This window comes from Corythoichthys intestinalis, chromosome 21 (assembly GCF_030265065.1).
Source record: "Corythoichthys intestinalis isolate RoL2023-P3 chromosome 21, ASM3026506v1, whole genome shotgun sequence".
Lineage (NCBI taxonomy): Eukaryota > Metazoa > Chordata > Actinopteri > Syngnathiformes > Syngnathidae > Corythoichthys > Corythoichthys intestinalis.
The window spans coordinates 19,863,092-19,889,381 of NC_080415.1; the positions used below are offsets into that span (position 1 = coordinate 19,863,092).

Genomic DNA, 26,290 nt, shown 5'->3' on the forward strand with positions numbered 1-26,290 from the left:
TTCCATTTAAAGCAATAAAGCATGACAAAGTTTCGTTATTTACAAAAAATGTTTCTTAAAAATGTTTTCCCTTAAAATTTTTCAAATTAATGTTTTTTTTTTTTCAATTATTCAGAGAGTAATTTTATGAGCGTTCATGCTTTACCGTATATATAACATTTAAAACGTCTTAAAACAGTCGGCGTTGGGGCTCTGGCGGATTTTACTATCGCGAGAACGAACGAGAGTTGCCGTCACGCAACACGGAAGTCATACTGTTTGAAGTCCACATCCACAACAGGACCATTATGTTGAACAATTTTTGTTTACGTTTGGCTTTAACGTTATATTTCTTGTTTTAACAGAAAATGTCGAGTGTTTCGCAATATTTCCTGTGCATTCGTCTCCATTCTTCACTCTTCGTGCATTGTGTGAGCATGTGAGGTGGTTTTTCAAGATAGTTAATAGCCAGCGAAGATTAGCTCATCTGACGTGAAAATTTGATTTTACCCAACCCACCAAAGAAATATGTTTAAAATTACAACGGGTTACTATTGTCATATTTTGGATATGAAATCTCTGAAATTCAGCAACGCGGCCAATATCGACGTAATTCCAGTTTCATAAGATTTAAAAAAATATATATAGATATTGCTGTACATTTGCTGGAAACAAAGCAACAGGCAGTCGTGAGATTTAATTCTGAGTACAAACGTTTGAATTGTTTTTTTCCTGCGTTCTTTGTCTCTTTACCCTGCTCACTTTCTGTCATCAAACTATCCAGGGTATTTATTCTTAATTTCTTATACTTACAAAGTTTCCTTTTTGTGCCACAGGTTCACCGTTATGCATTCAGAACACCAATAATGAGACATTAGATCGTGACAAGGACACCTATAAGATGAACTCGAGGACAAAGGCGGACATTGAAAGCTTGAGAGGTGTCAAGACAAAAAGTTCCCATCACAAGATCGCCTCTAAGCAGAAACGGACCAGAAACGCTCTGGAAAGATGGTTACTTAAGCCCACCTCAAATCCAAACACTTCTGAAATGATGCTTACAGATGGACCTCAAAACCCCACAAGTCACTCTTATGATGGCCATAATGCTGTTTCAGACTCCGACGATGACACGCAACCTATAATATCACAAGGCATGGACTGCGACGGCCTTGACCCTGCCCTGTCGATTCATTCCGAAAATCAACACGTGCTTCATGATGGCAGTTCAGAGAAACCTGAAGTAGCATCAAGTTCCACTAGTGCAGGGTGCTTTAGCAGAGCCAAAATAACAGACTTCTTTTCGGGGGCTTCAGCTGCATACTCGAGACTACGCAAGCCTGATAAGGGCTTTGAACTACGGGACACAGGTGAGGAAAATGATGCCATCTGCCTCGGAACGCCGGTTAGCGAGCTGAGAAGGATGCCCCAATGCGGCAAAAAACTTCCTCCTCTCAAGGATGTTCCTGGTGTTCACACTGTGATGATAAGGGTATGAAATGTTATTCATCACTTTATTGAAGAACCATACAATTCTCACAAAAAGTTAGGGGATCCAAATATCCTAAACTTTATGTGAGTAGTATATTTTCATAGTTTTTTTTAAAAATTATGTTTTCTCTTCATTTTTGCTAATAGACCGATCTCATTAAGTATGCAACTGTTCCATATCCTTCCACATTTGAAGATACCTGGGATGACGTCCATGTTAAAATGCCATGTTCCAGGAAGAATCTATTTCCTGTTCAAGATGAGGTGAGGGCATGCTAGTTACCTCCATTTTATGTAACGCTTGTCCTCATTTGGGATTCGGTTGAGAGTTTAAAGTCAAGACAAATTGCTTTATATACAGTGCCCTCCATAATTATTGGATTTATAATAGTTATGTGTTTTTTAGCTTCTAATTTTTTTTTTCTAAATAATATGGGACCTTAATGGAAAAAAAGAGAAAAATCCAACCTTCAATACAAGTGCATTTATTCAGTGGGGAAAAAATGCTTTTCAGCATACGCATCTTTCGTGGCACGCCAGACCCACTTAGAGTGTTTGTTGCCAAAAAGCTCAATCTTGGTCTCATCTGACCAAAGCACACGGTCACAGTTGAAGCCCCAATACCGCTTGGCGAACTCCAGACGTTTGCGTTTATGATTGTGAGTGAGGAAAGGTTTTCTCCGTGCATGCCTCCCAAACAGCTTGTTGGCGTGTAGACAGCACCTCATACCCACTGTGAAGTATGGGGTAGGGTCAGTGATGCTGTGGGGCTGTTTCGCTTCCAAAGGCCCTGGGGACCTTGTTAGGGTGCATGGCATCATGAATGCTTTGAAATACCAGGACATTTTAAATTAAAATCTGTTGCCCTCTGCCTGAAAGCTGAAGATGGGTCGTCACTGGGTCTTTCAGCAAGACAATTACCCTAAACATATGGCCAAATCTACACAGAAATGGTTCACCAGACACAAAATCAAGCTCCTCCCATGGCCATCTCAGTCCCCAGACCTCAACCCCATTGAAAACCTGTGGGGTGAGCTGAAGAGGAGAGGACCCAGGTCTCTGGATGATTTAGAGAGATTCTTCAAAGAGGAATGGCTGAAGATCCCTCTTTTGGTCTTTTCCCATCTTATGAAACATTATAGGAGAAGATTAGGTTTTGTTGTTAAAAGGGGGTTGTACAAAGTATCAACACCAGGGGTGATAATAAGTGTGACACACATTATTTGATGTCAAATAATTATTTCTTTATGTGGTTCTTTTCCCCCACTGAATAAATGCACTTGTATTGAAGGTTGGATTTTTCTCTTTTTTCCATTAAGGTCCCATATTATTTAGAAATAAAAATTATTAGAAGCTAAAAAACACACAATTATTCTAAATCCAATAATTATGGCGGGCACTGTAGCTGTATTACACTCAAAAGAGCTCCACAAATATATTTCCTATAATACAGTGCTTATAAATATTTACATGACTAAAAAAATATTTTCATTTCGCAGGAATCACAAGAACTTCAAAACAAAAGTCGGTGGGATTTGATCAAGCAGACTTTGACGAAACGAATAAGCAGCGCTGATGAGTTGAAAGTGAGTTTTTTTTTTTTTTGACAACGTGCTTTGCTGTTATTGTCATTACACCAATGCGCCAGTAGATGGCGTTCATATTCTACAAAATGAGAGATGTAATCTTTAACTGTAAAACCAAACGGACATCAATGAGTGGGTACTTCAGATGATGAAAAATGTCTTTATTTTTTTTATGTATTACAGAAAGCAATATTGAAGTATTGTGCATCTACTGCAAAGAAGTGGGACTTCACTGCACTACATTTGTACTGCACTAAGGTAAACAACACAGTATTTTGACATTGTTGTATAGCACAGTGCTTGTCCTCAGTGGATTTGAATTTCAGCTGGTTAGAAAACGTAAACCATAGGCGGCGTTTGACTTTTGTGGCAGGGGTGGCAAAAATGTTGATGACCCCGAAACGTAGCGTCAGCGATAAAATTAACTTGCAAGCTATATGCTCGGATAGTAGCTTCGCCCATGCTCGAACATACAGGCATCCCAGCTGTGTGTGTGTGCGTGTATGAGTCTTACCTAGTGGAGACGTAAATGCCGTATCCATTTTGATGGAATATTCCAGCCAGGAACATTTATAAAAATACGTTGAGAATGAGAGATTTTTTGTTTTGTTTTTTTTGTTTCCCCATTATTTTTGAGGGTGAACGTCTTTAGTGGAGCAAAATAAGTAATAAGTAATAAGTATTTAGTCAACCACTAATTGTGCAAGTTCTCCCACTTGAAAATATTAGAGAGGCCTGTAATTGTCAACATGGGTAAACCTCAATCATGAGAGACAGAATGTGGAAAAAAACCCAGCAAATCACATTGTTTGATTTTTAAAGAATTTATTTGCAAATCATGGTGAAAAATAAGTATTTGGTCATTACCAAAAGTTCATCTCAATACTTTGTTATGTACCCTTTGTTGGCTATAACGGAGGCCAAACATTTTCTGTAACTCTTCACAAGCTTCTCATGCACTGTTGCTGGTATTTTGGCCCATTTGTCCATGCAGATCTCCTCTAGAGCAGTGATGTTTAGGGGCTGTCGTTGGGCAACACGGACTTTCAACTCCCTCCACAGATTTTCTATGGGTTTGAGATCTGGAGACTGGCTAGGCCACTCCAGGACCTTGAAATGCTTCTTACAAAGCCACACCTTTGTTGCCCTGGCTGTGTGTTTGGGATCATTGTCATGCTGCAAGACGTCTCATCTTCATTGCCCTTGCTGATGGAAGGAGATTTTCACTCAAAATATCTCGATACATGGCCCCATTCATTCATTCCTTTACACAGATCAGTCATCCTGGTCCCTTTGTAGAAAAACAGCCCCAAAGCATGATGTTTCCACCCCCATGCTCCACAGTGGGTATGGTGTTCTTCCAATGCAATTCAGTATTCTTTCTCCTCCAAACACGAGAACCTGTGTTTCTACCAAAAAGTTCTACTTTGGTTTCATCTGACCATAACACATTCTCCCAGTCCTCTTCTGGATCATCCAAATGCTCTCTAGCGAACCGCAGACGGACCTGGACGTGTACTTTCTTCGGCAGGGGGACACATCTGGCAGTGCAGGATTTGAGTCCCTGGTGGCGCATTGTGTTACTGATAGTAGCCTTTGTTACTGTGGTCCCAGTTCTCTGTAGGTCATTCACTAGGTCCCCGCGTGTGGTTCTGCGATTTTTGCTCACCGTTCTTGTTATCATTTTGACGCCACGGGGTGAGATCTTGCATGGAGCCCCAGATCGAGGGAGATTATCAGTGGTCTTGTATGTCTTCCATTTTCTAATAATTGCTCCCACAGTTGATTTCTTTACACCAAGCGTTTTACCTATTGCAGATTCAGTCTTACCAGCCTGGTGGAGGTCTACAATTTTGTCTCTGGTGTCCTTCTACAGCTCTTTGGTCTTGGCCATAGTGGAGTTTAGAGTGTGACTGACTGAGATTGTGGACAGGTGTCTTTTATACCGATAATGAGTTAAACAGGTGCCGTTAATACAGATAACGAGTGGAGCCTCGTTAGACCTCGTTAGAAGAAGTTAGACCTCTATGACAGCCAGAAATCTTGCTTGTTTGTAGGTGACCAAATACTTATTTTCCACTCTAATTTGGAAATGCATTCAAATGTATTCAAATAAATTCTTTAAAAATCAAACAGTGTGATTTTCTGTTTTTTTCCCCATTCTGTCTCTCATGGTTGAGGTTTACCCATGTTGATAATTACAGGGCTCTCTAATCTTTTCAAGTAGGAGAACTTGCACAATTGGTGCTTGACTAAATACTTATTTGCCCCAATGTATCACAAAAGTGCACACAGCTGGTTGACTGTTGTGTCAGTGTTGTCTGTCTTGAGCTCTTTTTAAAGGCCATTCATCATTTGAGGGATTGATGCACCCCAACCACCCCTCTGCACCTCCCTTTGTGCGTGCGTCACTGCGCGTAGAGAACCAGTAAGGGCTACTTCGGCTGGGCTGTCTGGCTGAGGAGGCGGTGGGAATATTCCATTTGTTCAGTCAGACAGTCTTTGTGCCGTGACAGTATAGGAGAAATCTCTACTGAGCTTGTAAACATAAGAAATCTTAAGCAGTGTTATTTTCTCAGCCATTCACTCACACTTCTGCCGCATCAAGAATACATCACATTTTGATACCAAAAAAAAAAAAAAAAAACATGAATTTTTTTCCCCTCCACTTTGAAGTGGTGATGAAAAATGTGTTGCTGTCAATCTGAAAAGGTGAAAAAAAAAAACATAATGGATTTCGCACAGAAAGAATGTTGCCGCCCTTCTAAAGCAAAGTGGGTGTGTGGAGCAATAATTTAATCTCTTTCCCAAAAGGTCACATTTGGTAACTTGTCAGGAAGGAAAATGGCTGACATTAGCAAACGCTTTACCCCGCCCCTTTTTAGTGTTGAATCAATCAGGCGTCACGTGTGTATCATAAATCACGTTACAACGGTGGTTAATATCCCAAGATGATGACAGCCTTTGAACCAAATAAAATTTGGTTATATTTTTTCATCGCGCTTTTATGGCATTTTTGCTTGATCGGTGGCATTTTATATTCAGTTATATGTGCAACCAAGAGTAGGCCAAAATTAGATTTATCAATGACTTTTTTGGCTGTGTAATTATTTTTAAGTCTCTCTATTGACATCTGCAACTCTTAGGATACATATCTATCGACGAATGTGATTATCTCTTTATAGGACACTCATTTACTCATTGGTTGCCACTGACTGCACTAGATGTCCAATCCTTAACACGCTGTAATTTTAGCACAAAACCGTCACGTTTCTTCTAGAAACGAAAGAAGAGGAAAAACCCCTTACTAAACAGCATACTTAGGTTGGAGCTGCTCAGTTCAGGGTATAATCAGGGAGCATTTTCCATTAATATTAGTTTTTCCACACTGCAGGAGACAGTGAAGCAAGATATGTTTGAGTGTCAGTGGGAAGTAGACATGAGTGGCACAGAGTGACGGGCCCGGCGCCTCCCTTGAATATTCATCTCGCCGCGCACACTTTTCATGCATAACAAAAGCAGTTGACGGGCAGTTCTCCTCGCCGGTATTTATGGCCGTGTGTATATGCGTGTGTGTTATTTGCGAAGGCAGCCAAGCAGATTGTTTTACTGCTCGGACCTGTTGGGAATAGAAGCAGAAGCTGCACACTCACACTCACATGCACACAAACCCCCTTGACTATGTTGTCAGTTTACCGTGATGTACAGACCTGAATCAAGTGGCGCACAGTTAGTTTAGCTCATTTGATGCACGGCCTGGCTCTGATTTAAAAAGGCCCAGCCTCTTACCTGCACAGAATCTCCCTAGCCAAGTACCATCATTCATCATGTCCATTGGAGAGATAGCTCATTACTTATGACAGTGTTTAGTCAGGCTTCCTTTGCCATAGTACAAAAGTCCCGGACTCTCTGTCCTGGCAAGTCCTCCACTACCCTTGGCCATTTGCATTTACACGCCCACCACCCGAAAGTGTGTTTGATGACTTGGCTCAGCCTAGCAGTACTGATGAGATCACACCGTGATTGATCTTTTTGACATTTGTGTTGGTATAAACATGTCATATATTTAACAAGACATCTCCTCTTATTTGGTTGAGTTGTTACCCTTTTGGTTTTGGAATTTGGAAGGTCTGTTTCACATGAAATGAAAAGGATTTATTTCTAATCTGGCTGATTAGTTGGCTTGATAGCTTATAGATCATAAACATGTTCTTTGCATGCAATGAAACCTTGATTTTGTGTTCTAATGATATTCAATATGACAAACGTGCAATAATAGAGAGGTATTAATAAGTACAATATTCATCTTAAGACTTTTTTTTAATAACTCCGGTATTTATTTAAAACTGCAAATGAAAGTGTTTGAATTAGACATTTTTAGGAGGCTGCACAAAACCAGCTGTCGCCTTTGAAATATCAGACATTTCATTCCAAACTTGCTAATCGTGTCACATGTGATTTTAGTGGAAAGTCAACAAACATAAACAGACATTCTTTCTCTTGCGCTCTCACTCTCCTTCTAAGGTCCTGGAGCCTGCCGCCGCTGAACATCTGTTTGGCTCCCTGCTCCCAAAGCTGGTGCAATTAGCACTTAAGGCACCAGAGCTGTGCACCAAGGTAACAGCCATCACTAACCAGCGCTCACTTGAGCAAAAAAGTGAGCGTCCATTCACCGTAACGGCCACAGTTTGACCCCAAATGTTGAATATAGCATGACAAAAATCATACAGCAGTCAAAACGTGAGGTTAAGAAGCTTCTCTATTGATGTTGCCATGTTAATGCACTTTATGGTCATTGCGGTTTACTTTTGTGCATCTGTTTGGATTTGAAATGATAATTTCTTCATTAAATTTACATAAATATGTTTAAAACTGGACTGATCCAACATTGAATAAATATTCAAATTGACTGAGGAGACAGGCTTAGTTAATTTTGTGGTTCTTGTTTCATTTGATTTTTTCATATTTATGGCTTAAAGGAGCATAAATCAATACGGTTGCTCTGTGAGGAACATTCTGGTGTGTAATAATAGAATTCCTTCTACAGTGCAATGCTATAATTGAGGCCCTTGATTTAAACTATAATTCAAGTAGGGGGAAGAGTGGCTCCAAATCAGTACCTTTATGCGACATCCTTCAAGATCTCATTTGGCAAATGGACGAAACAAATTATTTTGACCTTGCTTTGCGGTCATGCTGCTCTGCTCCTTCTTTTCTAGCCCATACCGCTCCTCAAGAGGGGCACCAGCCACTCCATCAGCATGTCGCAGGAGCAGGTGGCCTGCTTGCTCGCCAATGCCTTCTTTTGCACTTTCCCGCGGCGTAACTCTCGACGCAGCGAGTACGCCAACTACCCAGACATCAACTTCTTTAGGTAACACTCAAGCCTTATAGCTGGCTGGAAAGTATCATGCAAAATCAGTTGGTAGATCACAGCACAGATAATCTTTGATGGCATTGCAGTGTCATTACCTAAATGGAGGAGAAAATTATATTAGCATAGATTCTGACTGTAAATGCCATTGGCTGTTTGGCCGGAGACTGACGGTGTGCAGTTGCATTGTGAGTTCTTTCATATCAAGAAAGGCAAATGCAAACCTAAATGTGTGATTATAATTGTCTCTTTTTATGTTATTAAAAATTAGAAGAAAATAAATGTTAATCATGTAGTGTAGTAAAACCTTATTTTTATTAAGTGTACATGTGGTTAAGATGGCTAATTTTCTTACACGTTATAGTTGTGCATTATTATATGAGTTAATTTTATTCCATCACAACTCACATAACTGAATACACCAGCATAGCAAATCATCTTTTACCAATGAAATGTATGAAAATGACGTTAAGCATTAGTCTTCCCAAAAAAAGCTTCATCAAAAATGTTTATCATCTTGTTTTTCAATGAGAAAAATAGGATTTAAGAATGTTATACTTTTTAAAGGCGTAAAGTAACTTTAGGAGCACTCTAAGACAGCAGACCTCTGCCAGAAATTCCTTTGAAAATGATCCCTTCATTCGTTTTTGAGTTATCTTGAACACAAACATACAGATTGACATAAGGAATCAAATATGTGAATACTTACGCTTCTGTAGGTCACATCTCATATATTGCGTCAAATTCATCTCAAGGCAACACGGTATATCATTCCAGAAAGGTTCACTACTCTTTAAATCCAACTAAATTACATGTAACTGCTCCACTGACACATACAGTGAGGAAAATGAGTATTTGAACACCCTGCCATTTTGCAAGTTCTCCCACTTAGAAATGATAGGCCGGTTTGAAATTTTCATGGTAGGTGCTTCTCCACTGTGGGAGACAATCTAAAGAAAAAAAAAAATCCAGAAATCACAGTGTATGATTTTTTAAAGCAATTTATTTGTATTATACTGCTGCAAATAAGTATTTAACACCAGTCTACTAGCTAGAATTGTGAGCCTCAAAGACCTGTTAGATGCCTTTAAAAAGTCCAACGAATAAGTGGAGTGGCGGTGGACCTTTTAAGTCTGACTTTTCGACCAGTATGAGGCGGTTAGCTGCACATAAACACAGGTCCACCCCATGCAATCAGGAAGACTCTAATTTCTAACATGTTCAAGACCAAAGAGCTGTCCAAAGACATCAGATATAGAATTATGAGAAGAGATAAGAGATAAAGCATGATGAGTGCCATCCTAAGAGCACCATCCCTACTGTGAAGCACAGGCTTGGTAGCATCATGCTTTGGGGGTGTTTTTCTACATATGGGACTATACGACTGCACTGTATTATGGAAACGATGACCAGGGCCATATATTGTGAGATTTTGGGGAATAACCTCCTTCCCTCAGAGCATTGAAAATGGGTCGTGACTGGTTCTTCCAACATGACAATGGCCCGAAGCAAGAAATCCAAGGAGTGGCTTCGTAAAAATCATATCAAGGTTCTGGAGGGGCCTAGCCAGTCTCCAGACCTAACCCCCATTAAAAAATCATTAACAAAACCTCAAACTCCGTGTTTTTCAGTGACAGGCCAGAAACCGGATTGATCTAGGAAGAACTTGCAAAATCACAGGGTATTTAAATACTTCTTTTCCTCACTGTAAACCGAAGAAAATGAGGTTGCGATTTGTTAAATGGTGTTTTATTGGATTGTCATAATTATACATACACAGTTAATTGTTTGGTTACCGTAAATGTAGTTTTGAATCTTTTATTGTATTGAACAACCAGATGGTTCCCGGAGTCATGGTATTTCCAGCTCTATAGTTATCATTAGTGTTGGGCATCGTTTGAAATTGAACGATTCCGATTCCGGTTCCATGCTTCAATTCCGGTTCCGAAAGATTCTCGATTCTGATTCTTTTAAGAGGCAGGGATATAAAATGTATAAATTATATAACTTTCTCACAGGGTTATTTTTAACCTGTATATAAATATCAGTCTTTGAACTTGAATGTGATGAAGTTTCTTTCCACAGGAGTGCACTTTCACAAAGATGTTTTTTTTTTTTTTCCAAAAGCTCATGGAGAACATTTACTTATATTCTTTTGCCGTACATGTACCTTAGCTGGGAGCTACAACGAAACATTAGTATAAATTCTTCTGTTGATTAAATTTGAAGTAGATGAGGCAAAATAATAAGGTTTCCTTTTTTGTAAAACCGATTCTGTTTCGTTTACAGAAACATGCAATGTTTATGTTGTGACAATACCAGTTAGGCCAGTGAGTAGCGCTGTAGTATTGTGTACGTATAATGCGGAGAAGAAGAGATGAGAGCGTCTGGCTAGGATGCTTTGTGATGTGATGCTATGTTTTCGCTGCGACGAGTTCATTAAAAAAGTAATCAAATGCTTCATATGCCTGCTACTTTCAAAATAAGCAACACAACAGATTCCACAACAAAAATCCTTTTAATACTGTTGATTTTAACAGAGGCGTCCACTGCTTTAAGATGGCGGCTGTTTACGCCCGCCAGCGAGTCTGTCATTTTGCATCTATTTCTCTTTATATGTTCTAACGCCGCCGAGTGTGTCATTTTGCATCTAGTTCTATATACATGAAATCGACTATAGCCCGACGTAATAAAACGACTTATTCTCGTACTATTTTCCATCCCATCTCATCCCATCCCGCATCCGCATCTACTGGGTCGGATCGCGGGAAAAGCAAAAGACAGACGTAATGTATTGTTTTACTTACCTGGTTCTGGTACCTGGTTACCTGGCAGCGCGTCAACTACGTAGCACTGGGCTAGCTTTGCATTTGGCACTTAGGCTATATTCCATGAAGCCGGTCGTGCATAATTGGTCGTGCAGCCACCTTTGCATGATATAGTTGTGTTGCAAATGTTGCACTGAGCTGACTGGTCTTTTTTTTTTGTAAAGTTAACCCAGACTTTTGAGCGCCGCCGCACCATGTCCATGGTTGTAATCAAGTTGCAATGCACAAACGCGCTTCTTGTGGCTTCTACTTCGTAGTTTTCTGCATTTTTTTTCCACTCGGCGGTCAGGGCATCGAAACATGGAATTGAAATTTTAAAATTCGAACGGTTCTGGGAGAACTGGAGTGTTAGAACTGGGTCCCATCGATGCTTAATGCTCAATGCCCAACCCTAGTTATCATCACTCTGTTGTGTCTCGTCTTATTTTTTTAAGATGTTCACTGAGCTCAAGTCATGCATAATAATTGTTTTGCTTTACTTTTTAGGCATATTTTCTCCAGGAAATATTGGTTGCACTCCAATTTGCACAACTTTTGTGCTTCCACTCCATATTATATAATTCTAAATGAATTGTACGTTCCCCCCAAGACCATATTGCTTTCCGTCATCACTTAAAAGCCTGCTCTCACCAGCGACTCCAGTCAAAGACACTTTACCCTCAGGGTTGTACGACTCAGGATAGTTGCTACCGGCCTCCAATGGAAACACAAAATGAGACTCTGATGAATGAGATTCTAAGTCCCTCAAGGGCTTGTCGGAGCATCAAGCTTTTGTCATTTCATTTCCCCCTCACATGAAAATTGTTATAGCGCGCTCAGGAGTGAGGTGACATCTTTAATGTGCATTCAAACCTTCGCCACTAGCATCATTGTGTATATTAGTTGTCAGGCAAGTGGGATTGACCTCATGCATCCGTGCTTTAAAAGCAACGCAGGACTTCCTAATGTATCCCCAAGGAGGAAGCCCAAGCTCCAGCTATAGCTTTTTGTGTGCGTGTTAGAGTGCCACAAAGTGGCACAAGTGATGACAAGCCTAAGGCAATGCCATTGTGGTCACAGTAGAGGAGATCCTACATAATCAGCATGTGAGTGAAAGGGAGGCTGCGTGAAGGATGAACTAATTCTTAGCAAACGCTCAAGCATGACTGAACTCACGTGGACGTAAATCCCCGTCTTTGTCATGCTTGAATATTCACTAAATATTTGGAGACGTGATGCTTAATAAGTATGAAAAATAATATTTACTTTTCGTCAACACGAGTTTATTCTAAAATGTGCTAGCATTTTTGTATACGTGGTAAGTGTATTATAAGTGCTTTTTTGCCTCCAGGCTGTTCGAAGGGTCCTCATCCAGGAAGACTGAGAAGTTGAAAACGCTGATGTGCTACTTTAAAAGCATTATTGAGCAAAGTAAGGTGTATTTTTAAATAATTTTAATAAATTGCCATTACAAATAAGCGTAATAATGCAAGAGGACAAATTTATTCTCGCAGAGCCTACAGGTGTGGTCACGTTCACACGAAAAAGCTTGGAATATCCTCCAGATTGGGAAAGGTGTAGATATATAAAGATTTGAATCAATTTATTATAACCAACTTTTTGTAATTTTTTTTTTTCTGCATTTTAGCTCGGAGACCCTGCTAACAAAGCTGCACATTGCATCTGAAGGAACCATTGAAGATGAAGGTTATGGAATGCTTCAGGTAAAATTGAGGCATAATACAGAACAGTGATTCTCAATACTATGTTTATGTGTGGGACGCCTTCTTGCGGAACGTGAATTAATCACTGAATTTAGCGTTCAAACTCTGTGTACTGCACATAGCGGTGGCACTTGGAATTTTAAGGTATTTGGTATACAGTGATCCCTCACTACTTTGCGCTTCAAACTTTGTGCCCTCAGTCCAATCGCAGATTGTATTTTTCAATTTAAAAAAAAAAAAAAAAATACAGATGAGCTGCCCTGAGCCGATCGTGTAGTCTCATTTTCCCTCAAAACCGCCTGCTTATTAAAGTTAACGATGATTGACAGATGTTTGCGTTTGATCCTGCCAAAGTCACGAACTTCAAAAGCGCTGCATGCGTCAATCATCGTTTAACTTGTTAAACAGTTGCTGTGGCGACTCATTGTGTGTAAGTAAACAGCAGCTTGCGCGGATTTGAGTAGACCCACCCAATGAAGCATTTAATAAAGCCAAGCATTTTTCTGCAACTTTATTCTTGTTTAAAAATAATTCGGTGGGACAGTAACATGTTTAAAACATATCATAATTATTTATTGAATTATATACATACATTTTTTAAATTGTACTTTGGGGAAAAAACTTAAATGTATCTCTTTCCAATGCTAAATCTGAATAAATAACGCACATCAAAAAAAAGGGCGGGGGGTGTGGTACTTTGCGGTTTTTCACTCATTGCGGCGGGTTCTGGTCCCCATTAACCGCGAAAAACTTGGGATCACTGTAAAAAGTTTGAGAACCACGAGTGTTGAACAGACAAAATAATTGGAATATCTTGCCTTGTGAAGTGACAAAGAAAATATAAATTTGGTCTTTTCTGGCAAGATATTCCATAAGACTTTAGACTAGGTCTCTGTTTTTCTCCTACCCTTTTTGGGCAATCTCCATAAGGACTTACTAATCTGGAAAAAAGGCACAGGTGAATGATGAAATCTTTGGTTGGTTGTTATGGCTCTGATGTGGCAAGTTTGTTGGATCTGTGTAAAAAAGACTGGATTCACTCCATTCTGTAGCTTTTCAAAATGCTTACCCCTGCTGAAAAGGCCTCAGAGAGGGTGCGTCGGGATCAGGGTCGAGGCCTCTGAGCCCGCTCCGCTTTCCACATCAGCCGCACTTCCTGCTATCTTGTCAGGATGGCCCGCTTTGCCTTTCACCTTTTGTTTGCCTCCAGTCGCCACAATTTGACAGCTGACGAACGCTCATGACCAACCCCCGGGAACGCTGCGACCCGGATTGATAGCTGTTCTGCTGGGGTGGGGCGGCGGGTGTGCTGACAGCCTGTCAAAGTAGACGGCGGTGGACTAGCTGGCTGTCCTCAGAGTTGAGTGACCAGTTTGGGGACATCTGCCCCTATGCAGCTTTCTTCCAGGGGTTGAGATGGGGGTTGCTCAAGGCTGTCTGCAGGCCAATGAGCAACAACTGACAGTCTTGAAATTGAGAATCATATCTTCCGCATGAGTGCTTTCTGACTTGTGTCTGAGTAGAAACAATGGACCCTGGAGCTGGCCCTACTTGAAAGTCCACACAAGATGTCATATGCTCCACCCAGCAGCAGGGTACTTAGATGTCAAGTTTCTTGTGCTGGTTTTAAAGATGACAAATTTAGAAACTAATCTCTCAATCAATTTGTCAAATGGTCTGTAACAAAAGGGTTAAGTGAAATACACTAAAGGAAAACAAATGTTATGATTCCGTTTCCTTTTATGTTCCAGGTTGATTTTGCCAATCAGTTTGTGGGAGGAGGAGTCACCAGTTCAGGTCTTGTTCAAGAGGAGATCCGTTTCCTCATTAACCCTGAGCTTATTGTGTCTCGCCTATTTACTGAAGCTCTGGATCATGACGAATGCCTGATCATCACGGGTAAGCAATTCACACAGTTAATATATAAAACTTTCTATTAGTCATGCTAACTAAAGATTTTAAGTTGACATAACTCTAATCATTAGGTAATTAAGTGACATATTTGGAGGATTCCTAACTCATCAAGTTAATATTGCGAACTGTGGTGGCCCAGGTTAAAATCTGAATTCAGTTTGAATTTGGAGTAAGCTTCTATGTATTTAATTAAAATGAAGTCCAGTTTACTTAGTTTTTTAGTTCATACTATGTAAAGAAAGCCGTTTTAGCTTTGTTTACCGCATTTTGCCTCAGCAACGGCATGTATGATGTTCCCGATAATCCCGCAGTTTTATCACGGGTCTTTTCTTGATTGTCTGCGGACAGCCTGGGTGCAAGGACTGTAGATGGCGCTTGCTTGATTGTTGTGTTGGGTATTTCCTTCTAACTGTCCTTCAGGATTGAGTGGCGGCAACATAATGAGCAAGGGTCGGGACAAATCCACAGTAGCTCTTGACTCTGGGAATCCCAGCATGAGATCATCAGCCTCCTGCTGGGACTCAACATTTTGTTTTCGGTTTTTATTGGTGACGCATTCCGACCTTGGTAGCTGCTTGATTGCGTCCAATCAATGTTTTATTTGTTCATTTTGAAAAAAAAAAAAAACTACCAAGAAGGGGTGGTACAATAATGAAGAATGTCTTTTTGGCCCACTGTTGCGTCAATGTCATTGAAGACTCAGCCACTTTAGTTAAGAATTTACCACAAAAGTAGCTAATAAATTTGGAAAGACAACACACAGCGGAAGGAATAATATGTGCTGACTAAAAGGTTGTAACAATGGAGAATGTAAGCACTTGAGGCATTATTGTAAGAGTAACCGATCAAGCCACGTCGTTTCCTTCAGGAAGTCACCTTCAAGTTTCTCCTTCTTGTTCTCGCTCTCCACTTAACTTAATTACAGGAGCCTGGAATTAAATCTATCTGGACGACCTGCCCAAGACCTGCTCTGCTAATGGACTCTCCCATCCCATTATCTTTATTAAACCACGCCTCGTATCTCTCTGTCCCTGTTACGGCATCCGAGCCGTAGCTACATTGTGGCTGTGTAGTAAATCATATTACCTTGTGCTGCTGTTTGGCACACACAGTTGGGAATGGAATGGATCTTACTGCCACAATGAAATCTGCAAAAGTGCTCAACCCTAATTGAATTGAATAACATTCTTGGCTAACGTCATGGCGGTCAAACATATAAAGTACCAAGGAACACAAGTCATTCGTATTTTTAGTCTTTTACATCTTTAGTCGTGAAAATAGTGGTACTCTAGAAGGTATACTATAAATCTGGCATATGGCGCATGCTAGGCTTTTTGTTGGCCAAACTAAGTAATGTGTTGGGCCAGATCTGTCCCATGAGCCTTGTGTCCTAGAGATTTCGTTTGCCCTTCTCGATACACTGTATTTTCAGTCCAAGCCCCCACTGCTAATCACTTGGTTTATTCACTGCAGTGTGTAGAGCATCTCAGCGAGTGCTCTTGACAGCCAGCGGCCTAATGAGCACTAATGAGAACTCACCCCTTATGTTTTAACCATGACCACTTCAGATAACATTTCTATTTGTCTATCATCTTCATTACTCAGGTTACAAGTAAATGTGGGGTTTGTCTCTTAACCTCGACGAAAAAAAAGCTTTAATTAATATCATTGCAAATCTTTTTCTGTTTTTAATTTCCAGGTACACAGCAGTACAGTAAATACACTGGCTATGCGCAGACGTACACATTTTGCAGCAGCCATCAGGACACAACTTTAAGGTATTTAACCAAACCCTACTTATTCTAACTCTGAAGCAATATATTGAGCCCTTGTATGACTGTATTGCACATGCCGGCAATGTAGTGACATTTCTGTGATTTAGGTCCACCCATCTGACCTTGGTGTAGACTGAAATGCATCAACAACTGTGTGTATGAATTACCATCAAATCGCAAATCTGAAAGAGTTATGCTTTCCAGTCAAACTGTTCTCTTTAGTTTATTACTGTAGTGTACATACACTGTATATCGGTCAAGCGGATATTGATTTACCGATTTTTTTAACCTCTGGTTTTCGTTCAGACATTGTATTGGACAGTGATTTTTCATATGCTACATTTTTTCATTATAATTTAGTTGGAAATGACACAAAACGTTATATATACCTGGCAACATTTCTCCCACAGCACACTCCAGTCACAAAAACAATTGTAACTTGTTTTGTCACAAAAATGGCCATAATTTCAGAACAGTTATGGCTGCTTATGAACTTGACATTTTTTATAAATTGCTTACTGAAAATGTACTTTTTCAGTAAATATTATATCATACAACACCAATTGAAAAATTTACATGACCGCATCTATATTAATAATTAAAAACAGTTTAAACATATATCTAAACAAAATACTAGCAATTTGCTAAAACAGTGGTATGAAAAAGTATCCTTTTCAGAATTTCTCGCATTTCTGCATAAAATCACCATCAAATGTGATCTGATCTTTGTCAAAATCACACAGATGAAAAAACTGTCAGCTTTAACGAAAACCACCCAAACATTTATAGATTTCATATTTCAATGAGAATAGCATGCAAACAATGACAGAAGGGGGGAAAAATAAGTAAGTGAACCCTCTGCCTAAGGAGACTTAAAGAGCAATTGAAACCAGTTTTTACCAAACAATTTAAGTCAGGTGTGTGCCTAATCACTGATGAGTGGTTTAAAGCTGCCCTGCCCACTATAAAACACACACCTGGTAAGAATTGTCTTGATGAGAAGCATTGTTTGATGTGCATCATGGCTCGGTCAAAAGAACTGTCTGAAGACCTGTGATCAAGGATTGTTGATTTGTTTAAAGCTGAGAAAGGATACAAAACAATCTCTAAAAGTCTGGATGTTCATCAATCAACAGTCAGAGAAGTTGTCTACAAATGGAGAGAGTTTGGCACTGCTGCTTCTCTCCTAAGGAGTGGCCGTCCACCAAAGCTGTCAAGTCCAAAAGTAGATCCTTAGGTTGACATTGTAAAATTACCCAAAAATAAGGAGAGAAGACACTCAGTTTTCTTGGCCAAGGAGGTCAAAAAAGAGTGACTACCGTTAGCCACCAAAATTGATCTCAAGGAAAAAATCCTCCTTGGTATTTTATTTAGGGGTTTTCCCTAAACAAGATGGAAGCCGCCCTGAGGGAAGGGGAAAGCAAGCTGGCGACACCCATGTGGTTTTCGATTGGATATGTGTGTGCATGTAGGTGGAACTAAGTGAATACAACGTGTGGAAGCAAGAGCTTATGTAAACAAACGTGTAAACAGTCAGTACTGTTTCTATCCTATGTGATTATTCTATTATCCGTTCGTTTAACTGCCGTGCACAGGCTTTGTAGACTCTTGAGTTATTTCTGACAATAAAAAATTTTCAGACCGAGGGTCCCTTCAAAATTTAAAATGTCGTTTTTCGCCTTAAATTCACACAAGATCCTCCTTAATACGATCCAAACTTCGCCAAAAAATTATTTTTTTAGCAGTTTTTGGATGGTATTTTAATTTTTTTCCCCCAAGAATTGAGTTTCCCACTAAATTTTACTCTTTTTCGTGCTTTATTGAGTCTTATTTGCCATGCACGGGTTTCTAGTAAACATTTAGATTGTTTTTACGCGTTTTCTCGAGTTTCAATTTTTTAGTGTCATATGCACTTCAAAATTCAGATATCTTATTTCTCAAGCTAGAGTGTTCTATTCGTCTCCTAGAAGTTGTTAAACCTCCATAAATCCTTTTTAGTAGCGTTTCACACTAATTATGAACGTATTTAGATTTCAGAGTTTTCCTGAATTATTCGCCTAATTTGCCACAAATAACCAAGTTTAATAGCAATATTATTCACTTCTCCATATCATTTGTATTATTAATATTATTACTATTATTCTTATTAGGACCCGTTGCCATTATAGACGTGCGCAGGACCCGTTGTCCTGTTACCGATTTACAGACACCTGCCTGACTTGAGAGGTGACTAGTATTCTCAAGATTTTTACCAAGATAGACACGGAACGTGCACCCAGGAAAGACGTAAGATATCGTGTCACCTCCTTTTTGAATGCGTCTACTTTTACCACAATAGACACGGAACGTGCATTCAAAAAAGACGCGAATGAAACATTTAACCTTCAACCAATAGCACTCTGCGTTACACAGTATATCACGACCACGTGATACGAGTCTCTTCCCTGCCACGTAAGAGCCTCAAGCACCAGATTTAGCTCTAAAGTTCAATGCAAAATAATGAAATTACTTCCTTCCTAGGTGCGTCTATCAAAGTGGACACGGAACGTGCACCCAGAAAAGATGCGAAATCTCGTATCGCTCCCCTTCTGGGTGCGTCCACCCAAAGTAGACACGGAACGTGCACCCAGAAAAGACGCGAAATATTGTATCGCTCCCTTTCTAGGTGCGTCTACTTTTATCACGGAGTTTAAGTACGTACAGGACACCGTCGCCCTTAAAATTAATCAGCCGCAAAAATTGTTACACCCATACAATCATACAATTTGGGAATTTGGGTGATCCTACCGTGAGATGTCTTCAAACCTTACGGTCTTGCTTCAACCCTTCGCCTCCAGAAGCGGAGGTGAGGCCAGTCCCCTCGAAAACCGAGGGACGTGCACGCTTTGAATGGAAATCCCCTCCGCTCCTGGAAACATCAGGTATGTCGCAATCCGGCTCGAAGGATCAAATAAATGTCAAGTCCAAAAGTAGATCCTTAGGTTGACATTGTAAAATTACCCAAAAATAAGGAGAGAAGACACTCAGTTTTCTTGGCCAGGGAGGTCAAAAAAGAGTGACTACCGTTAGCCACCAAAATTGATCTCAAGGAAAAAAATCCTCCTTGGTATTTTATTTAGGGGTTTTCCCTAAACAAGATGGAAGCCGCCCTGAGGGAAGGGGAAAGCAAGCTGGCGACACCCATGTGGTTTTCGATTGGATATGTGTGTGCATGTAGGTGGAACTAAGTGAATACAACGTGTGGAAGCAAGAGCTTATGTAAACAAACGTGTAAACAGTCAAAATAATCATATAAACAGTCAAAATAATCCAGACACTTCAGTTATGCAACGCTGCGGCCATGGAAGATGTCCTCGGATGGAAAATTGTCCTCGGAGGTCTAGACGAAAGTCCAGACGCCAGGTGCTGAGGATGCCTCGGAAGGTCTAGTTACGCAATGGTGCGGCCATGAAGCAAAACAGTTGTCACCCCGACCCTCTTTTACTCTTTGTAACACTTAAGCATTATACTACAATCTGGTATAGCAAGCAATAATCATTTACTGGTTATATAAGTAAGAAAAATCTGGCAATATGTATTATTTATGGTATATATGAGCAGAAGCAAATATATAAGTAAGAAAAATATGGCAATATGTATTATTTATGGTATATATGAGCACAAGCAAATATATAAGTAAGAAAAATATGGCAATATGTATTATTTATGGTATATATGAGCACAAGCAAATATTCAATCAACCAACCAAGCAAACATTTAATCAATCAAACCCCGATAATTATCTCAACAAAAGATGATGCCAAGAGTCAGCACAGAATACTCAGAGAGGTAAAAAAGAACCCTAGAGTGTCTGCTAAACACTTACAGAAATCATTGGGACAGTCAGATATCTCTGTGCACACATCAACTATATGTAAAAATATGGCCAAGAATTGTGTTCATGGTTGGACTCCACGGAGGAAGCCAGTGTTGTCTAAAAAAGCATTATCACTCGTTAATGTTCTCAAAAAGGCACTTGGACACTCCTCAGAAGTTTTGGCAAAATGTTTTGTAGAAATGTTTTGTGGAATGATGAAACCAAAGTTGAATTGTTTGGGAGTAACGTCACGTGAAGCATGGCGGAGGGAACATCATTATTTGCGGCTGTTTTGCTGCCTTGGGGCCTGGACAACTTGCAATCATTAACTGTAGAATGAATTCAAAGTTAATCAGAATGTTTTGCAGGAAAACCTGAGGCAGTCCCCCAGACCGTTAAAGCTAAAAAGAGGATGGATGCTGCAACAAGACAATGATTCAAAACACAGAAGTAAATTAAAATACGGAATGGTTTCAGAAGAACAAAATACATGTTGTGGAGTGGCCAAGTCGAAGTCCAGACTTGAGCCTCATTGAGATGCTGTGGCATGACCTAAAGACAGTGATTAATGCCAGACATCCCAGGAATCTGATTGAACTACAGCAGTTTTGTAGAGAAGACTGGGCCAAGATTAGTCCTGATCGATGTGCCAGACTGATCTGCAGCTACAGGAAGCGTCTAGTTGAAGTTATTGCTGTCAAAGGGGGGCACAAAATATTAAATGTGATGGTTCACTTACTTATTTTCCCCCTTCTGTCGTTGTTTGCATACTATCCTCATTAGAATATGAAAACCTATAAATGTTTGGGTGGTTTTAGTTAAAGCAGACACTGTTTTTTTCATCTGTGTGATTTTTACAAAGCTCAGATCACATTTGATGGTGCTTTCATGCAGAAATGTGAGAAATTCCCAAAGTTTTTTTCTGCTACATTTCTGTTTAAATGATGTGACAAAACATGCTTTTTTGTTTTGTTTATGTTTTAGAGATGACTGGCAAAGACGATGCACAGAGATAGTTGCGATTGATGCTCTTCCGTTCAGGAACTACCTGGAGCAGTTTCGTCCAACAAGAATAGAGCGGGAGCTCAATAAGGTTCTTATTTTTGTGTGTTCAATTTTACTGTATTTGCAGGTTTGTCTTTTAACTTGGTATTAATTTTTTTCTGGTGCTGCTCAAAATTGTACTGTACAGCATTTTAATGTTTATTCCCTGTTTAGCTGGTGCATTCCCGCTTCAGTTTCAGTAGTTGTTGGGTGATAATTAGCAGCAGAACCAGCACGTGGCTCATGTTTATGGTTCTCAGTGTAAATATTTGAGAAGCCCATACATGTGTTGCAAACAGATGGGACCAATGTGTGCACAGAACATACCGCAACCTGTCATTAAGCATTAATAGACTTATGCATTCTGAATTTAAACAAATAAAGCTTGAGCAGTATTCCCAGGTAGAGACTTCCATTATAAGGAAATGAAGATGTTGGTGATGTCAACTCTGCTGTCAAATGGCTCGGGGAGGTCTTTGACAGCTCTGACAAGCGTGTGAGGAATGCACCAACTTGAGGATCAATCCCTTTTGGAAGACTCTTCCGTCTAGATGAATACCACATCAGCCAGATTTATAGCTGGTCAAAGGGGTGTGGGCGGTCCATGTTGCCTATTTGCTTAAATGTCCAGAGTGGGAACAAATGTGTTGAGGTCAGCCTGCAATGTGATATGCTTATTATATGATATAAAAGTATATAAACCTCTTGACTAACCTTTATGTGCTCTTGTGTTGAATGAGTTGTCAAGTTCAGTCCTGCAGGCAAATGGAATTACTTTTTAGAATTGCTTGTTTCTGAAGTCCATATACATTGAATGTTTGAAAGTAAGGTTTTCGTAAACCCTCCCAGTGACTGTAAGGGTACAATACAGTACTTCTAATTTTACTTAACATATAATTTCATGTCAATCTTTTGTCTTTGATGTAGGCCTTCTGCGGCTTTGCCCGGCCGGGTGAACACAGCAACAACCTCTCCGCTGTGGCCACGGGAAACTGGGGCTGTGGGGTTTTCGGAGGTGACACTTGTCTTAAAGGCAAGTCGTGATACAGCTTGACTCAAATTCTGTCCTCCCTGATTGTCTTCCTGCATAGAAGGCAATAAATGTCAAGATGAGCGCCTCCAGCACTTGAGTGCGACCATTTGTCTTGTGGGAATACATTCATTTACTTAAGGCCTATTCGTTGCCTTCCTCCTATTGATCAAGTGACAGAGGTAATACGGTTCATTAATAGTGAAATTGATCGCTAGCACTAGTCCATCAATCTGCTACTTGCGCTTCTTCTTTGCCTTCTGCCATGAAGAGAGTGGATGCTGGAAGCTGCTGTATTGCTTGCGTACCTTCTTGCAAATTTGTTAATTATGCGGATTGACATGCAGGCCTCCGTAGGCAGAATCATCTACTGTCTGCTTAATGATATGCCTCCCGGAGAAGTCTTTGTAATTGCGATAGTGTTTCCCCTCCCTGCTCATCCTTGCTTTCCTATAGCATAGTGTAATTGGGTGATAATTGGAGAAAAGCAGTGTAGTGAGTGTTTTTTTTTTTGTTTTTGTTTGTTTGACCAGAGACCAAGACAAACACTCCCTGGACTATAAATTGGGTACTATTGTTTGAAGGATTCCTAATATGATAATATTCATGATTAAAACGGTCAGACAGGTGGAGCATTAATTTAAAATGATAATAATTTCAATTTTTAGTAGTGTAGAACTCATGCATCATATTGTGAGGTAATAGAGTGCCCTTTTATTGATTTTAAATAATACGGCTTAGGTAATGACTAGTGAGTGTATTTTCAGTGTCTTTAAATATTCACACCTCAGTAGGGGTGAGACCAATCACCAAGTTTGCCATTTGCATGGATGCCTTTCATTTTACTGCAAGCATTCCTTACCAATTTGATAAATGAGACAAGAATATAGTTCAGAGATCACACAAAACTTTGATACATGTAGAAACATTTTGCAACACTCTTGCCAAGATGTAACACCGACTTTCTTTTTTCTAACGCAGCACTGATCCAGATGCTGGCAGCTGCCGAGGCGGGACGCGACGTGGCTTATTTCACCTTTGGAGACAGCCAGCTTGTGACAGATGTCCACAGCATGCACTCGTTCCTCACGCGGAGGTGCATCACTGTCGGTGAGGGGTTTGCCTCACTGTCCCACCTGCACCTTGTTTATATGCAACTGTGCCATTTTTTTCCTGGAGGATTTCACGTCTAATAAAAAAAAAAATGGAGATATGGTAAACATACAGCAAGCGTGGATACAGTATTTCAAAACATGTACAGCAAAACAAATAAATCATTAGTAAAAATCAGAATAATATAATACTAGCAATAATTCTAACAATACCTGTGATAATGTAACAAACTGGGTTCTAGTGTGGCGAATGTGTTTGCGCCGTGTACCTGAACACATCGCATGGCTGACTTAACAGAGTGAGCGTTTTTACTTTCACTTTGTTTACTTGCTGCAGGGGACACTAGGCGTGTTGCGTTGCACAACTTGATGGAATAAATAAATGGAAACCTGACGAAGCTGGCGATTCTTTTGGCGATGTTACCACAATAATAATTGCCACCTTAACCTATAAAGACTGGTGAACGGAGCAGGACCGCCGAGATAGACCGTCTACGGCTGTATTGTTGAGCCATATCATGAATGCGCACCCCATGCTCATATTTTCCTATCATATCCATCATGTCCATCTTCATGTCAATGGTAAACATCACCTTTTTCCTTTTTTTTCCCCCACACCTGCACTAACATTGTTGGAATACATGTTGATTTCTCTCACAAGAAAATCTGCTGTACGTCCGTCTTGCGGGAAAAACAAAGCAACTTTGGTGCTGTCATAGATCGTCGTATTTAGAGCATGTCGTCGAATATAGAAACAAATGGCGAGTCAAATTTTACGTCGGATGTTAAAAAGCTCGTGTGTTGAAGCGATCGCCGATCGTATGTCGAGGTACCACTGTACATGCTTCATGCATGGTGGAGGTAACTACTAAGAGATACTTAGGGGGTTTTGGTACCTCTGCCGGTAAGTGACACCTACTAAAGTGGAGGTTATGTATTCGGTTCTGTTTGACTATCAGTTTGTCTTTATGTTTGTGTTAAAGACAACTCAAGAAAGGAAAAAGGATTATTATTAAAATTGCAGGATACGTTAGTAATATGAAACATGAGCAGAGATTAAATTTTGAGGTAATTAGGTCAAACGTCACAGCTCAGAAATGGAATTTGGTGATAAGAAAGAATAAATTGATTATTACCAACCTAGATTTGTTTGTAATATAAATGAAAAAGGTGATTCAATTTTGGGGTAATAATGTCGAAGGTTAACGGTTAGAGGGTCAGAAAAGTGATTTCGGGATAACGCAAGGACGAACGAAGGGTCCAATATCAAACTTGCAGGATGTTCGTAATGTGAAACGGATGAGGTGATTAAATTTTGGGCTAATGAGGTCAGAAAAGAAATTTCGCGATTACTTGTTCCATACCTAAAGTGTGTACCCACTCCATCAATTATGGTAATGCTTTAAAATTTGTTGGTTTGGTGGAGATCTGCTCTCACAGAGTAGTCCTCTAATTTTAACTTTTTCTTTTTTGCAGGGGAGGTTTACGATCTCATGATGCAGTACTACAGTGACGTGTGCAAGACCTGCAGTGGTCAGCACCCTGACGTCAGCCTGTACGCCTTCATCTACAGACAGGTTGGCTCTTCCCCGCCTGCCCAGTGACTCCCTCCAGACAGCGCGTCCCCACGGATGGCTATTAATGTCAGGTGACCCGTGAGTCACCGTGCCTTTGGAATTAGTTTGCCTTTAAAACATTCTGTTGATAATGGTCATAAGCCTAAATGTCCCAAAACTGCAGGTGATTAGTGTGTACAATCTGGACAGTGTTTATTTACCTGCTAATTTGCCAATACAATAAGTGTGTTTTTTTAAGCAAAGATTGCCATCTATCCTCTGCCATTTTGCCTTTTTTTTTTTTGTTACACCCACACAAATCCAGTCTAATTGAATTGGCTGTCAGAAATTGAGTTAGAGGCTAACTGGAACGGGCATTGGAAAGCTTGGGATTCATCTCAGGCAAAAAAGACTTATGGAGCAGAGTAAATGTTAATGGATTCAGGCTGTATACAATACCCCAATGGATAACATTTTTGATGGATTCTTAATGTTTAGAAGAATCCAAATCGTGAAAAAAATGATGTAATGCTCGTATTTTAAGACAGATTTGATTCATTTAAATAATAAATGACAATTCCTCCTGTCCTGTTGATGTGAGCAGGCAAGTGTGCTTCTTTGCCATTTATCCTTTAATAAGGTCATACCCCCTTATATAAACTGTACATGACACCTCATTAAGTAATGAGCGGATCTTGGAAGAGTCAGTCAAAGGTAAGTGCTTGGCAGTGAGAGTAAAATGACTTCATTGGGTAGATTTGACACTTTTTATTAGTGATTTTTTTTTCAGAATTTGAAAAGGTTGCAAGAAATTTGTGGCATGGATGAGACGGATGACAGATGGTTTGCCGAGAATCATTTTGAAATGGAAAGAAATCCATTGAGGTCAGTGCAGATGTAAAGTGGTGCACTTTGACAGAATGGCATTGGTGATTTGGTTCTGCTTTTGAAAGATGAGGAGCTTCTGTGAAGGCACGAAAGGAAAACAAGGCAGAGTGAAGGCCGCAACAATCCAATCCTGGGTTTAGATGAATCATATATG

The 26,290-nt window shown here is 40.0% G+C and overlaps 1 protein-coding gene across 2 annotated transcripts; it reads left to right on the forward strand.

Moving 5' to 3' along the window:
- Positions 1-213: 213 nt before the first annotated feature.
- On the forward strand, positions 214-25,848 carry LOC130910001 (poly(ADP-ribose) glycohydrolase). Of its 2 annotated transcripts, none has more exons than XM_057827002.1 (16): positions 214-418; positions 816-1,471; positions 1,618-1,734; positions 2,970-3,056; positions 3,240-3,314; positions 7,581-7,673; positions 8,276-8,430; positions 12,589-12,668; positions 12,752-12,812; positions 12,886-12,961; positions 14,713-14,860; positions 16,575-16,653; positions 21,491-21,599; positions 22,478-22,583; positions 23,562-23,690; positions 25,169-25,848. In XM_057827002.1, exons 2-16 carry the CDS (start codon positions 881-883, stop codon positions 25,294-25,296), a joined length of 2,034 nt encoding a protein of 677 aa, XP_057682985.1. In that variant the 5' UTR covers positions 214-418; positions 816-880; the 3' UTR covers positions 25,297-25,848. The 2 variants fall into 2 exon arrangements, with proteins under 2 accessions (XP_057682985.1, XP_057682986.1); XM_057827003.1 differs by having other exon boundaries at positions 214-410.
- Positions 25,849-26,290: the final 442 nt, after the last annotated feature.